The sequence below is a fragment of the Patiria miniata genome, unplaced genomic scaffold (assembly GCF_015706575.1).
Source record: "Patiria miniata isolate m_02_andy unplaced genomic scaffold, ASM1570657v1 HiC_scaffold_7, whole genome shotgun sequence".
In the NCBI taxonomy this organism is placed as follows: domain Eukaryota; kingdom Metazoa; phylum Echinodermata; class Asteroidea; order Valvatida; family Asterinidae; genus Patiria; species Patiria miniata.
In genome coordinates this window covers 33945145-33960678 of record NW_024037074.1, presented here as the reverse complement: position 1 = coordinate 33960678, position 15534 = coordinate 33945145, and the positions used below count along the sequence as shown (strand labels likewise).

The 15534-nt window shown below is 39.2% G+C and overlaps 1 protein-coding gene across 2 annotated transcripts in view; it reads left to right on the top strand.

Moving 5' to 3' along the window:
* The window catches only part of LOC119745658 (stimulated by retinoic acid gene 6 protein-like), a 35074-nt gene extending 20230 nt beyond the window's left edge, over positions 1-14844 (top strand). The window contains exons 11-20 of one of the 2 annotated variants that reach the window (XM_038222181.1): positions 651-801; positions 5800-5875; positions 6124-6199; positions 6791-6839; positions 7160-7277; positions 7872-7991; positions 9526-9689; positions 10180-10326; positions 10588-10787; positions 12993-14844. In XM_038222181.1, the coding sequence (XP_038078109.1) occupies positions 651-801; positions 5800-5875; positions 6124-6199; positions 6791-6839; positions 7160-7277; positions 7872-7991; positions 9526-9689; positions 10180-10326; positions 10588-10787; positions 12993-13298 (1407 nt within the window). In that variant the 3' untranslated portion in view covers positions 13299-14844. Of the gene's footprint in view, positions 1-650; positions 802-5799; positions 5876-6123; positions 6200-6790; positions 6840-7159; positions 7278-7871; positions 7992-9525; positions 9690-10179; positions 10327-10587; positions 10798-12992 lie in introns of both variants that reach the window. The other variant, XM_038222182.1, reaches the window with a different exon arrangement.
* The last annotated feature ends 690 nt before the right edge of the window (positions 14845-15534 follow it).

Below are 15534 nucleotides of genomic sequence, written 5' to 3'. Positions count from 1 at the left end.
ACCTAAGTCTTTGTATAGTCTTCATACAATGTAAATAAGAAAATGCGAACAAAATTCACAATTATTGACCTTTGATGACCTTCCAGAGGTCAATGACCTTTGTATTAACTGCACTAACTCTATTTATAGTTATATATACGATATACCCTTTAAACCCCAATTTCAAGCCCCAAGTCATAATGTTAAGTGGATCATGCTATGAAAAGAACTTCATATGCTTCTAAAGCAAAAATAAACTACAAACTAAGCCTAAATGTGAAAATCAAAATTTGACAAAGTTCGACATGTTTTTGTACATGGTGGAAGTGTGGCCTTTATTTACGGAGGTAGTCCAGTAAATTGGCCACATTATGGGGCTCGTCCACAAGTAACACGATGAATAGGCTGAATCCGACCCATTGTGTAGATTAGATGCATGAAAAGAGTTCTAGTGAATAGCCATTTTTAGTCAATTAAGTTGGCCTGGTTGTCACTGTTGTCTTTATTTGAACCCTTTTCCCTCAAACCAGATGCCGCGTTTTCTCATTTTAAATTTTCGTGATCGAATAATCAGCAAGTGATCTCGTTTGTGTTTCGCATAGTGAGAATCGATTTTTTTTTTTTCGTTTTGACTGACGATAAAAATATATTCGATTCCCCCATCTTCCCAGCTCGGCTTGGTGTACGTCATGTCCATAACAAGTGTCTGGGATGCCACAAATCAGACTTTTGCCGTAGGCGGCGAACTGTACGACTTGTTTGCAAAGGTCAACGAGACGAGCACGTTTCTCAAAATCAAGACGTTCTTTGATATAGCAGAAGGTAATATTGAATATTCTCGAACATCTGATATTTTGTTGAAGATTGGAGATGACCCCCTCAAAAAAACAATACTGGAATTTTGGAATATCAGACACATGGTAAATAATTCAGTAAGAAAAAAAGTTACTTAATCAGTTCGTAAAACTAATTTCTACTTTTGGTATAAATTAGTACACTCTAAAAACAGATTGGTTGAAATAACCAATATATTGGTCAAATTCAACCAATGTGGTTGGTAGATATGTGTCCAACCAATCTATTGGTTAAAATAACCAATCTGAAATGGTTTGGTTTTCAACCAATCTATATTGGTCAGAATACTAACCAACATGTTTTGGTTGTTTTTTTAACCAATCAAGATTGGTTACCTTTTCAACCAATCCATAACCATTCTTGATTGGTTAATTTTCCAACCAACCGACATTGGTTAGAATACTAACCATCACATATTGGTCAAAACAACCAATATATTGGTTAAAGATAACCAATTATATTGGTTGGAATGACCAATCTTACTAGTTAAAGATAACCAATTTTATTGGTTGGAATGACCAATATTATTGGTTAAGTTTGACCAAGTACATTGGTTGGAATGACCAATATTATTGGTTACGTTTGACCAATTACATTGTTTGGAGTGACCAATCTTATTGGTTAAAGTTGCCAAGTGGTTTAATTAGATTACAGAACAAAAAGATTTATTAGACCAACATAATTGCTGGGGTTCATCCTCTGCATTTAGGTTTTATTTCAAAGAATATCAGTACGTACATTTACAATGGACACAGCGCATGAATGAATTCACATTTTGAAATTATAATAAAGTTGAGAGTTGAAGAGTTGAATTGATTCATATTAAAGATGAAATATTATTGCTCTCTGAATTAGAGTGGAAATATGATATCAAAAAAACATTACAATTTTGAATTTTAAACAGATGCAAGCGTCTGGAGCATCACTGCTGTTGCAGACTGAATTGGCGCTGTGTTGTAAACAAAAGACAAACAAAAACAACCGACCTGGCCATGCATCATTGCATGCATCAAATGACATCATTGCTTAATAAGTGGATGTTATATTTTAGTTTCCGTAATTTCGTCACCCTCTTCCTCGGATTCAGTCAATTTTAACTTTTAGTTTGAACCCATCTTGTGGTTCTCCCCAATGGAAGTTGGATGATATTCAAGATTTGTACTTTAAGTCCAGCATTTGATTTCTTCAAATTGACAATTTTACAGATAGACTTGCTGAATTGTCTTGTAATTCATTATAAATCTTATTAACAATTGCCTAATCTTGAAAGTAGATTTTTCAAAACTTGGTATAAATTGTTCTGATTCATCTTGAAAGGAAGCAACTTCAGATAATTATTTACTAGATGAGCACAAGCTGTTGAAAAAGGTTAAGTTTCTTTCCAAATGTTATTGCGTCACTTTTCACAAAATACATTATTTTGTATCAGTTTATCGTGAAAAATGAACTTCCCAAATTTTTAGAAAACCTTAAATATGTTATTTTAAAACTTTAATACCATAAACGGTCATCTCGAAGTAGCTTTGCCACTGTCACCTCATTAAAGAACTGAAGAAATGGTCCATGGTATGTCTTGAGAGTTACTCCCGTCTTGCTGCATTCCTCGTCCCTCCTCTGGATATTGCTGGCAAGGTCTGTTCCACGCTGAAAAGCAAGGTTCATTATATTATCAAATTTGAAACTCGTAACTGTTGAAGTAGGTACATTTTTCAGTCAGCAAGCTTCACATATGAAAACATTGTAGAAGCAACAAATCGATAGCAACTTGCAAAGCATTAACTATGCTAAAATTAGGTCCTCTTTTCCTTTCAGATAAAGTACCGCAAGTTTTCAATTCCATGGAGATTGATGTGTGTTATTGGTTACCATGTCCATGCTACATGGCGGCATTTAACATGTCGCATGCATTCTTTCCAAAACCTCATAAAACAAAGTTATCTTCAATGGTACCATGCATACCTTGTGGCTTCCACTTTTCACCTTCGCAGCAGACAATGTTCTTGCGTATAGCATCGGCAGCATGACAAGCAGTGTTGCAGCTATGTCCTCTGCAAAGAAGCAATCATGGAATAATAAAGCGGAGTGCATAGATCAATGCTTTAACAACAGCACTAGATGGCGGTCATACCACACAAAAATGACAAATTTCCTTCAAGCGATGTCCAGCAAGTATACTGCTGTAGTCCCTCTCTAGGGCCCATCTGACAATAGAAGTTCCAGTCTTATACATATGCAACCCACACGATCAGTGTAATTGCCACTTTGACCAGGCTATCCCATGGTTATCCATGGCGCTCACGCACAGTAGTTGCACAGTGAATTGCAACATTTCTTTAAAATATTGAACCTCCCCTACAATGTTTACAAAATTATTATGCCGAAAAAATCGTCAGCTGAATAAAAAGGGCAAAACTCACCCGGGGCTGGGTAGTAGTCAGCATCCTCTTCATCATCTTAGCCAGGTACAAGATTATTCAGCTAGAGCTGCTACAAGGCGCACAGCTGTGTCATCGCAGCAGTCGAGCTGTATTTGTTTCAAAAGCTTTGGTGCCACCATCTCCCACTTTGCTGTGAAATTGCCAGCCTGCTCCTTGAAGAGAAGCTTAAAGTCCTCATCATACAATCTGAGATACATAATGAAATAAACAAAACGCTAAGTAAAAAATATGCAGTGAAGATTACATATGTATCAGTAAACACTTTACATGGGTTGTTTCTGGCCCAACCCTGCCCACAAATCAAAACCAAGACTTGTTTAAGAAAAACATCAGATTTTCTTAACCCTGGAAAAGTAGTTCCAACTTCCCCAACAAAAGATCCAGACTCTGCCCAATTACCTGGCACTTGCCTCCATACATGTAGTTCAATCGAACAACAGGGAAGTAGATTGACCCATGACTGACCACAGTCAGAGATATGTTGTCCCAGGCTAGCCTGGCTACTTAATTACCCTACCATATGTCTCTGGAATGTCCCGGCTTGGGCCACGAGGCCTGACTGGGCGGCCATTACACTATGTGTAGTGGCCTTAAACTAAAGAAAGGGAAATCTCAACTCAAACTACTGGATCTGAACTAAAAACAAATAACATGTATACAAAAACCACCAGGAAAGTAATCTATACATTAAACACTCTCTGAAACTAGAGTTATTTTATTAAAATACCATACAATTCCAAAGAAAAATCAAGAAATAAATCCACACTCCAGAACCAGAAAATGGTCAATTTTCAATGACCGTAATGTTCACACAATGAAGAAGTTGAACAATGCTTCGAGTAAAACTGCAAAAAATAATGACTTCCTTCAAGCCCCCTCACAAATAGTCTTTAAAGCCAGTGAACAAAGTAGTCTAAGCTTTCATCAAAGTACATCAACCTACAAATTATGCCAAGATAAAAGAACATTTCTTACCTGAAACAGAGAGACAAGCAAGCAGCGGATTGTCGAAGCATGGGGCAAGGAACACAGGTAGCAGTTTGGTAGTAGTAGTTTGAAATTGCATGCGTGGCTCAGGGACATTCCACTTTTATGAAGGGTCACTCCAGTGTAAATGCAGCAAATTAAATGTTTGACATCTTTGACAAACAGGATTGGAATTTCAATTCCTGGTTTGCCATTAAATCTGTTATTATTGAAAAACATTTTTTACACGATTATGTTCTACTTCCCATTAGAATTCCTGTGAGAATCTGGAACACTGGTCATCTTGCACCCCCAAAATAGTGGATTCGGTCCTTCCGTAGGCAACCAATATGAATTGGTTGATATGTTGAACCATAGGTTGAACCAATGTGATTGGTTACCGCAATACATTGGTTAATCTCGATAAGGATTGTTCATGTCTGAAATGAAAACTTCAGGATTGCTTCGTTGCTGAACCAATGTGATTGCTGGCTTCCTATTGGACATTATTCCAATGTCAACCATTGAAGATTGGTTCAATGTTGGCCCAGTGTGATTGGCTGCTTGAAAACCAACCTATTTGTTTCGAACTGTGACCAGTATCAATCAATAAGTATTGATTTGTCACTCAACCAATGTGATTGGTTGCCGAGCAGCAACATATTGGTCAATGGATTGGTTCATTTCTCAACCAATGTGATTGGTTGCCGAGCAACCAATATATTGGTCGCTATTGACCAATGTATTGGTTAAAGAATTGATTTATTGCTTAACCAATGTGATTGGTTGCCGAGCAACCAACATAATGGTCGCTATTGACCAATGTATTGGTTAAAGGATTGGTTGATTGCTCAACCAATGTGATTGTTTGCTGAGCAACCAACATATTGGTCACCATTAACCAATATATTGGTTAAAGGATTGGTGCATTGCTCAACCAATGTAATTGGTTGCTGAGCAACCAACATGTTGGTTACTTTTGACCAATGTTTTGGTTAAAGGATTGGTTTATTGCTCAACCAATGTGATTGGTTGGTGGACAACCAACGTATTGGTCACAAGTTAACCAATATATTGGTTAAAAACAACCAATATGGGGTCAACCAATTAGATTGGTAGTTTTTTCAACCAATCCGTTTTTAGAGTGTAGATATTATGATTGCTTAGAAAATTTAACATTTTACTCACAGTTCTATGTAAAGCAGTCATCAGCTCACAGAAGCAGTAATAAATTCCTTGTTAAGGAACATATTTTCTGTGCTCAGGAAAATTCTGTACTTGGGAACTCCATGCAAGCATGCATCCCTATAGTTTCAATAGTCTGTCTAAAATCTGTAATAGTTTTTGGATCGTAGGACTGCAAATTTATCTTTGACGCTATACTTGCATAATATCTCAATCATTTTTTGGCTGCTGTCGTTTCTTATTTTGTTTCTTATTCCTTTTGGTTGAACGCTATGCAGAGATTTGCTTGTTTTGAACTTTTTTTTGATAATTGTATATTATTAATATTATTAAAAGAGTGCCATTTTTTTTATCTGCCGATCTAACTTTCCACCAGATACCTTTTGGCCAACTTGTTATTTCGCCATAGCCACCACGGTAGGATACAGTCTTCACATGCTCATATGCTATAGGTGAGTTTTTTCCACAGGATTTTACACGATGATAAATTTATCCCCAAGATGACGTGAAGATTTATGTTTATACATGTACAACACATTGGAATAATGTTCAGTGCTCAAAGAATGTAACTTTTATACGGCATCGCATTGTAGCTTTTTAGTTTGAAAATATCACCGATCCGTCTAACTGTAGTCTCATAGAGTAAAACGAAATGTTGTCAGACTAATCGTTTTCTCTGAATTTCCCTGATTTCTTTTAGGAAGCACACGCTTCGGCTCTGGCGGGGCAACAAGGACTTCTGCCCGACCAAGCAGGCCAGTTTCAGCTCTCTCGTGGTGAGATCTTCTGTTCCGAGATCTCTCTCGTTCAGCTCAAACCGCCAGATGAATTTTCTTTTGTTTTCATGAGCATTGTTTCTAAATATTGGCAGAGAGTGGAAGATACCGCAAACACTGAACGCTTCGGGATTTGTCACGTTCAGTTGATAATAATAGTCGTCCACTTCACGGGGGAATAGCTGCTTTCATCATGCGAACAACGGCTGAACGCGCATGATTGCAGACTCATTACTGTACCACCGAGGACCCATGCCGTTGTCTAATTGGCTGTTGCAATTGATTTGACGTTATCTTTTCTTGACTTGTCAAATGTTAAGGTTTGTTTACAAAACACTACTGAGGACTTGTACTGAGGCCCTCAGTGTTGTTGTTAGCTCATGTAACCCACTGATCTTCGTCCTCGGTCGTAAAAGCACTCAAAGGATAACCTGTTTACGGGATATTCCTTGTGCACTGGATCCAACACATTTAAGCTCTCAGTATGGGCACACACAACCATCTACTTTTCCTACACGGAGTCGATACTTCTGGCACTAATAACCAATCTTCACTCATTCTTATACCTTGAACATTTTTTTTTCTCGACAGGTTGCAAATCTTCGGTTTACTGGCTACCACATTGGTTTTTCTGTGTGGGGTGAGTAAAGGTCTTCCTCTGACGCAAATACAATTATTGGTGGCACGATAATCACAACTAAAATATTTGTTTTTGTCCTGACATAAAATCTAATTTATCAGCATCGTGCATACTCTTGAGGACGTTAGTGTTTAGAGTAGGCTCTTTTATGAGATGGTTCATCCGATGGTAATTGAGAGCCCTGCCTTTAGTAAAAAAGAAAAAAAACCCCATGATTTATCATATAGACTCGGCCAATTCGAACTGTTTTGTCTTACTTTACCTTCAGCTTCAGACATAATGACCTTTTATGTTTGTTTTATTTCCCCATATTTTTAAAGGATTTTTCATTCTCCAAATCTTGTCTTGGGTCATCGTGTTCTTCATCGTGTACTTCATCATCTATCCCCTCACCATAGCGGTTGAGACGGTAGTGCTGGGCCTCCTTAAAAATTATTGGTAAGACGGTCCATCATCACCATCATCATTATCTGTCATCCTTAGACGGAATGGCAGAAGCAGCATTGACAAATTTGTGCCAGATAGACTTATCCTTCATGAGCTGCAGGATCTCAATTATGTCAAGACCAATGTCATTGCTGGTGGAGTCAGGGTAGGAAAGTATTCCTCCAATACGTTCCGTACGCCGCCAGGTGAATGCTTGATAATGCACAATAATGCATGAATGATACTATACTTACTTGTCACACACTGTTGGCTGATTTGACTAATGCCCTCTTTCTCGCATCAATAGGCAGTTAATTCAAATAATTTTGTAAAATATAAAAATATAATAATTACAGTAACGACATTATCGCAACAGTCGCTGGAAAGCGTCCTTTTGTAAATGACAAAAGCATTTTTGTCATGGTCCTGACAGCGATTAGAGCTGGTTGTAGACATTATAGAGAATGTTAGTTGATGAACATCATGTCGACAAGACATGTTCTTTAATTACGAGAAGGACCTGTGCGAGTTTTATACTTCTCAATGGAACATTTTAAGGAAATTGATGGTTGAAGACTAATTCTTTTGTCTTTGTTCAATTGGCAGGTTGAGCTTGGTGGTTGGTTTCGTCTTGTACTACGCCCAGGTGTTCCTATCCCAGCTGGCGTTTCTTCAGAGCGAAAAACAAGACAACAAGACAACCACACATTTTTGTCTTGACAACAGGTCGGTATGGGCCTTATTCACGAATTTGCCATTTTTGTCGAGTTCCCTGAATGTGTTTCATTAATTATTAACTGTTGAATGGGATGGCGCCAGACTATTTATGCAGGCACAATGCATCCTTATTTTACTTTTATTTTTTTTTATGCCCCGCGGCGAAGCCGAAGGGGCATGCTGTGTCCGCCTTGTCCTTCCGTGGGTGGGTGGGTGGTGGGCGTGGGTGGGTGGGTGTGTGTGTCCGGACAAATCTTGTCGGCGCGATAACTTGAAAAATACTTAACATATGAACTTCAAATGTGGTTTGTGGATTGTTCTTGGTAATCCTAAGAGGCCTATTGCATTTGGGGCCGAAAGGTCAAGGGTCAAGGTCACAAGGCTAAAACAATAGAAATCTTGTCAGTGCAATAACTTGAGAAATACTTCACATGTGAACTTCAAATTTGGTTTGTTGACTGTTCTTGGTAGTCCTAAGAAGCCTATCGCATTTGGGGCTGAAAGGTCAAGGGTCAAGGTCACAGTGGCTAAAACAATAGAAATCTTGTATTTATTCTGAGATCATAGGGATTAATTCATATAAAACCTACAGAAAACACTAATGATGTCAATAAACGTTCCATGTGGGCCAAGTATACATGTACATGTAAGTTGATGTTAAAAGAGTGGTGTTATGTCATGGGAACAGTCACGGTTGCGGGGCATTTGTGTTTGTAAACACATTTGACTTGTTTAAATATGGCTTTAAACATTAGGGAATGTTTAATTACAAATTTTAAATTATTCATTGAAGCAGACTGGAGTTTATTATGAATTAACTTGCTTTCATTTCTCTTCGCAAGTTCCAAAAATCAAGATTTTACCTAACTTTCAATTCAATATGGCCGACTCGTGAATAAGCTCCATAATTATATTCCGGGCGCATGGCATGGTCTAACATCGGAAGTGTGATTCGTACTTCTTACCTTTCAGCTTTTCATTCAGCTTTTATTTTTACTTCTCTGAGATGTGCTTCCCTCAATGCACGTTCTTCAAAAAAAAGACTTCCGGGCTTTATTTTGAGCACGCTAATAGAACAGTTATTTCAGGCTGAATATGATATCAAAGCAATGTGCAGACGGGTTCTTTTCTCTGAATCAACGGTTTCTTTAATCTGACTAACTTTCTGTGCTTTAAGGTAGCTTCGTCCTCATCCCGCCATTACCGGTATCAGCATTACTATCGGCTAAAACAAATCGGACCAGTTGAAGAACATTTCCCAAATTTGTCCCCAAAATCTGCGTACACCACTTCTCACCCTCGCTAGGCTGAAAGCCCTTAAAAAAATCATTGAAAAAAAAGAAGGAAATAGGAGTTCATGCGGACATTATTCCCACATGATCCAAACGAAAACGCAACTGACAAAGAGATTGAAAACAATTATCAGAACGTAAAGCATTATATGCCTTATACTCTATAATGTAAGTCGGCCGGCATTTGGCCGCACCCACCTCCATATACCATAAAATAAATCCACTTTCCTCCTTTACCTTTACGACTTCAGGCGAGCCTACAATGTGACAGTCTACATAACACTCTTCATGAACGTCATCCTGGGCCTGTTGTCCTGTCTGATGCGGATCTTCAAAGCGGTGATCTTCGGGGTTCTGTTCATCGGTCGCATCGATCGGAGCACGCTGATGCGTGGCTGGGAGCTGTGGGATCCAGGTATAATGGACCCTTCCGGTTGCAGGTTTTTTTCTTGCAACCCAGTAAAGACAGTGACTATAATTCTCCGGACTTCACTTCCCTTGAAAAAAATTACTTCAGAGTCATGAGTTTAAAAAAAAGCGAAATTTATTTCATTGAAAAGTAGCACTGTGATTAGACAGAAAAAATAAAATTACTAGAATTCAAACCGACGGCGTTCATAATCGGTACCCCGAGAAAACGGTTATTTTTATCCACTCGTGCTGAAGAGAGCCCTGCTGATTCCCTTCGCCCTCGTGCGCACGGGACGAAAGCAATTTTTAAAGTTTTAAAGCACATCACAGCGATATTTATATCGCTGATACATTATTTTGTAACAGCCTGAGTTTCATCAATTGAACGGCAACAACAACTGGACACTTTCAAGTAGCAAAGGTAACAGCATGAGGAAACATCAAATTGAATGACCGAGAGAAAAAAGCTTAACATTTTTCTTTTTTTTTAACAGGATTCAAGGCCTACATTGGCTTCTTGCAATTGGAGGTGGCACACACGCATCCAGTTGTGGTGACGTTTTGTCATCTGCTGTGGAAGACCATTGACACCAGCAGATCATCGCAACCAAGTTACAAGACTTTCGAGGTGGTTGAGGAAGGTATGCAGGCCTAGATCCTTTTCTTTTGTTAAAATAAATCAGGGATTTGAAAATGCCAAAATAAAAAAAAATTAAAAAATTGTCAACATTTTCCAGTTTTGTGGGGCCGGGAGCATGCAGGTCTCGTATATGATTGCATATTATTGACATATTTATAAAATCTTTGGAGCCATTGCAATAGTACTTTGACCCCATCAAAATGATGATTAACAAACCTTAGTGGTTTCCATTCCTCCACTTTCTTTCCCGTGACAATACCAGCCCAACAAGAAAACGTCAAGAGCGCTAGCTCTACGCATTCCTTGCCCAAGGTGAAATGCCGACGGGCCCGCAACCGCTGGTTCGTCGCCCTGACGCTCATGCGTAACAGGGCGCTGACCATCAGTCGGGTCCCTGTGCTCCCCGAACTGCAACAGGTCAGGGAGGACTCTAGGGACAAGACTGGCAGTAACGCGGTAAAGGTGAGCCCAGGTAAAGTATTGAACCTTTTGTTTAAATCACGAACGATGTACTCTGTCTGCCTGCTTTAATCTTCTGTCTCTGCTTGGTGTCTTGGACTTCGTCTGTCTGCATGCTGGTAGATTATTGATGATTCTCGTGAGTATGAGTATTGCTGTACACGTGTATCATTTCTGTAGTTGGTAAAGTGGTAGCTCTAGGGCTATAAGTACAGAAAACGTTTCTCGAATGGGCTTTTTGCCAAAAGAAAGGGAGGCCCCTTTTTCTTCCCCAAGATGGCGGATTGTTCAATATGGCGGATCGATTCTTTCATTTGTCCAAAGGAACCGACATCCTTTGTACCAGATTTTGAACTTGTATGCATCGTTACAGTTTTGCTGTAAATAAAAAAGAAGAAGATATATTGCAAATGTATGATCAAAAATGGGGGAAAGAAGGCGGGTGAGAAAGAAAACGAAGCCGGCGGCGACGAGAAACTGTTTTTTTTTTTAAATTTTTTAACTTGGCCTAAGCTTCTTAATCAAATTGGCTTTGATTGTACTGCACACAGTAACGTTTCATTTGTAAGATGGATTCTGGTTTCTTATCACTCTGTGATTTACCGTTGGTTCATTCTTGCTACTTGTTTTTGAAACACAATCCAATTGTAGGTAAGTAAACATCCTCACTGCCTGGCAGCGGAATGGCCACTTCCACTACCTTGAGACTCAAACCACATATACCAATGCATGGAGAATCTTTTTAGAAGAAAAATGAAGCCAGGATTCCAAAAGTGTTTGTTTCAGAGCCTATTTTGTGAGCAAGGTAGGTGGGGGTCGTTTTTGTCCCGATGAATTACTAAACCGCGCCCGGGAATTTGACTCGCATTGTAATTGATCGAGGCATTGTTATGTAATAATATCCACATAACACGAAAGAAGTGGGCTTCACAAAAAAAAGGCTCTGCAGCAAAAACTACTGAACCGAATCGGGAGATTTTTGTATCATAATTCTTCTAAAAGGATTCTCCATCAATTGGTACCGGTGGCTTGAGTCTTAAGGTAGTGGAAGTATGCGGTTACGGGTTTTTTTGACCACCCTGTATAAGAATCATACTTGGTAAGAGGGATGGCTAAGTTAAAAGTACAAAAAGAGTAGGGTTGGTAGTGGTTAGTGATGAGTGCAGTTTATAGTAAAGTTCTGTAAACGTTTCATGGACATTTAAATGCCATGGGCCTTATTAACGAGTTGGCCAATTTTGTCGAGTTCCCTGAACGTATGTCATTAAGTGTTAACTGTTCAATGGGATGGCGCCAGACTATTAGATGCGGGCACAATGCAGCCTTATTTTACTGTCTTCTTTAAATCTGGCTTTAAACATAAGGGAATTTTTAATTACAAATGTAAAATTATTCATTGAAGCAGACTGGAATTAATAAGGAATTAACTTGCTTTCATTTCTCTTCGCAAGTTCCAAAAAATTAAATTTTACCTCACTTTCAATTCAATATGGCCGACTCGTGAGTAAGGCCCATAATAATACGAATTACGAACACTTTTTTAAGCACCGTATCATAGATTTATGTCTGCATGATTTCTAAGATATGGTTGTTTGCAGCCGCACGCACTTTCTTTCGATACTAACAGATTTCGCTTCTTTATTTTCGACTAACAACTGCGTTATTCCCTTGGCACTTCTCAAACTTGCACAGTTGTATATTTAATCACTAACAATCCGTGGTTTACATTGTAACTCTTGATTTTTTTTGTAGCACTTGAAAGGCTGTAGTTAAAGTTTAACACTAAAGTAGTCGCAATGAAGTGCTTTTGCTTGGCAAGATAAGACAGCAAGGAACGTGAGATATAACAAAGCAAATTAGCAACATCAGTTCTACATAAACATGCAGGAGGGTGACAGATTGCTCGCAAGATTGAACCAAAATAATATTAAGGTTTTCCCCGCGAAATATGTGCAAAAATATGTTTTCCAATCAATTTGTCGTGGGTTCGTATTCAAGCAATTTCGGTTATACATTTACTGTCGCGTTTCGTCTCTTCAGAAGTCGTTTTAGAGAAGCACATTCGTCATTGATATACAAACAATGTACCAAAATGAAGAGCGTGTAGTATTCTTTTTTTATACTGCGTTTGATAATTTGATAAGTGAAGCAAAGAAGTTTTGTTCCGACCTCAAATTCTCAACCCTGCCTCGATTGTTTCCATTTCAGTGGCGGCAGATGCCGAAGGTGCGACCACTGTCACTACAGAGACTGAGCAATGGGTCTAGTTATGATCGCCTCAACGAGATGGACCCAGACGACATCCAGGGTCATAACCACCACCTCGTAGACGTTCTCCAGCCGTCCGTTCGCACCAAGAGCTCCGAAGAGAATTCGTCTCCTCCGAAGGAGACGGACTCGCTGCTGGAGGGTCAGACTAAGCCCAGACGGTCCATGAGCGGACGGAGCTCCAGCCCCAACAGCGTCATCTTGAAGCTGGAGGATGATGACCCGAGAACAGATACGGACGCATGATCGAGATTACGCTATGTGGACACTTCTCATTTCCCGATTTGGGGTTCAATGTTCTAGATTCGCTCGTCCTAAACAATATATTCAAGTGCGCCACTGATTCCATTCATAAAAATCTCGTGAAGGCAGACGTCGTAAAGCAGTGTGGATAGGTCACTTGTCATGCGCACATGGAAGTACTGACTCTGGGTCATCGAAAAACAAAATCCGTACACTAGCTCAGAGAAATGTGGGATCACCGGTGTCGTTGGATAGGGCGGAGGGTACGAGCGAAGGATTGAAGTTCAAGTTGGAATTCACTCTTAAGGGTTAAGGGCAAGCTTCAATAGAAGGCAGCAGATTCATCAGTTGCCAAAGGACTGGACCAATCTCGTTCACATGGTGTCGAGCAGTATACTCTCCCACCACTATCTACTCTCACCATGGTATAACCCTCTCTACTGATGACGTCACGCTTTATTTACTTGTACGCTTTTCTTCGGGGCTACGAAACCGCCGTTCCCACCTGGCTCCCATAAGAAAGCACACGTGTAAACAAAGTGTGACGTCATCAGCACAGAGGCTTATTATCTCATTTGCATGTTCAAAACTCTTGCACATCTGGAACAGTCTGGTGCCTAGATGTGCTTTAAATCAGTGTTTGTTTTTGTATGCGATATCTGGGGTTTAAGTCGTCAAATTTGTTATTCAGTTTGGTCAAGTGATAATCTATAGTAAATAATTACGGTAATGATGCTTTATAACATGTTAAATGTGTGTCGAAAATAATTCAGTGGAATTCAAATAATGTGAAAACACGTTATTGTATCTCGTCTGGTGTATTTGATTTACTCAAAGTGCACTGGTACCGAATGAAACCAGCCATAGTGCCTATATTTGGTTGCAGCCAAAAAAAAAAATCAAGATTTTTTTAATAATGCAACGGCTGCAGTTCTTCACCTGGTCTGGAATTGCTCCTATATCATGTGCCAATCACGACCTTGTTGACTGTTCTAAGGGATTTTGGTTTACAAACGATCACCAATTAACTCGTCGAATTCGTCATTCAGTTTGGTAGTGTGATAATCTACAGTAAATAATTAGGGCAGTGATGCTTTATAACATGTTAAATGAGTGTGGAAAATAATGTAATGGAATTCAAATTGTACGAAAACATGTTGTTGTTTCGCGTCTGGTGTATTTGATTTACTCAAAGTGTATGGGTACCATACGAAACCAGCGTAGATTTTAAGGCGTATGTGCAAACCGATTCAAAATGTCTTTCACGTTAACATTTCGCATTCTGTGCAGTTTGTAAATTTAATATGTGTGTATCTTGTAATTGTACGACTGTTTGTCTTTGTAACATATTGCAGCCATTGAGAGATTCCTCATCGGTTTAACAAGAAAGAACCAAAACAATCTAAATTGTACATGTTTAAGATATTTTAGTGTTGACATGAGGACGAGTTCTTACTGTATATACGTTAATACATCTCTAAGTGAATTGTTTTTGTTTTGCTGAAAGAACACTTACCTTTTTTTTTGTGATCCATGGACAGAACTTTAAAACGGTGTTTGTGTTCAAACTTCCGTAACTTGAAAAGTACATAAGTGATTTGAATGATTCTTATACTAAAAGAAAGCTTATTAATTGGGCTTTCATGTCCTATATATTGAAAGTGCTACATGCAGAACTTCATTAAATAATTGGACCTGCCCAGTGTTGTAGTCGAGTACTTTTTCCGAGTACCGAGTACTGCCGAGTACTTTGGTTCCCGAGTAAGAGTACGAGTACTTGTACCTCCGAGTACAAGAACAGGTCTTCGAGTACGAGTACTTGTACCTCCGAGTACAAGAACAGGTCTCCGAGTACAAGAACTTGTACTTCCGAGTACGAGTACAAGTACGAGTACTTGTACTTCCGAGTACGAGTACTTGTAATTCCGAATACGGCCATACGGCAAATGGTTCATTGTGCATAATTAGCCCAGGCCCAGTCAGACCGATATACAGACTCACTCACGGCTAGCTGTGAAATGTGTTTGTCCGGACATGCACAGAGAAAAATCATGAAGCTTCGATTGCTCCACAAGCCAATCAACCATTTCAAACTGATAAAATAAGGCTGTGGTAAGTCAAGCTGTACCTTTTTTCCCCGAGTACTGCTATTCGAGTACGAGTACTTTGATGGTCGAGTACAATTTCGAAATGTCGAGTACGAGTACTTTGCTGCCCGAGTACGAGTACCGTCATTTCG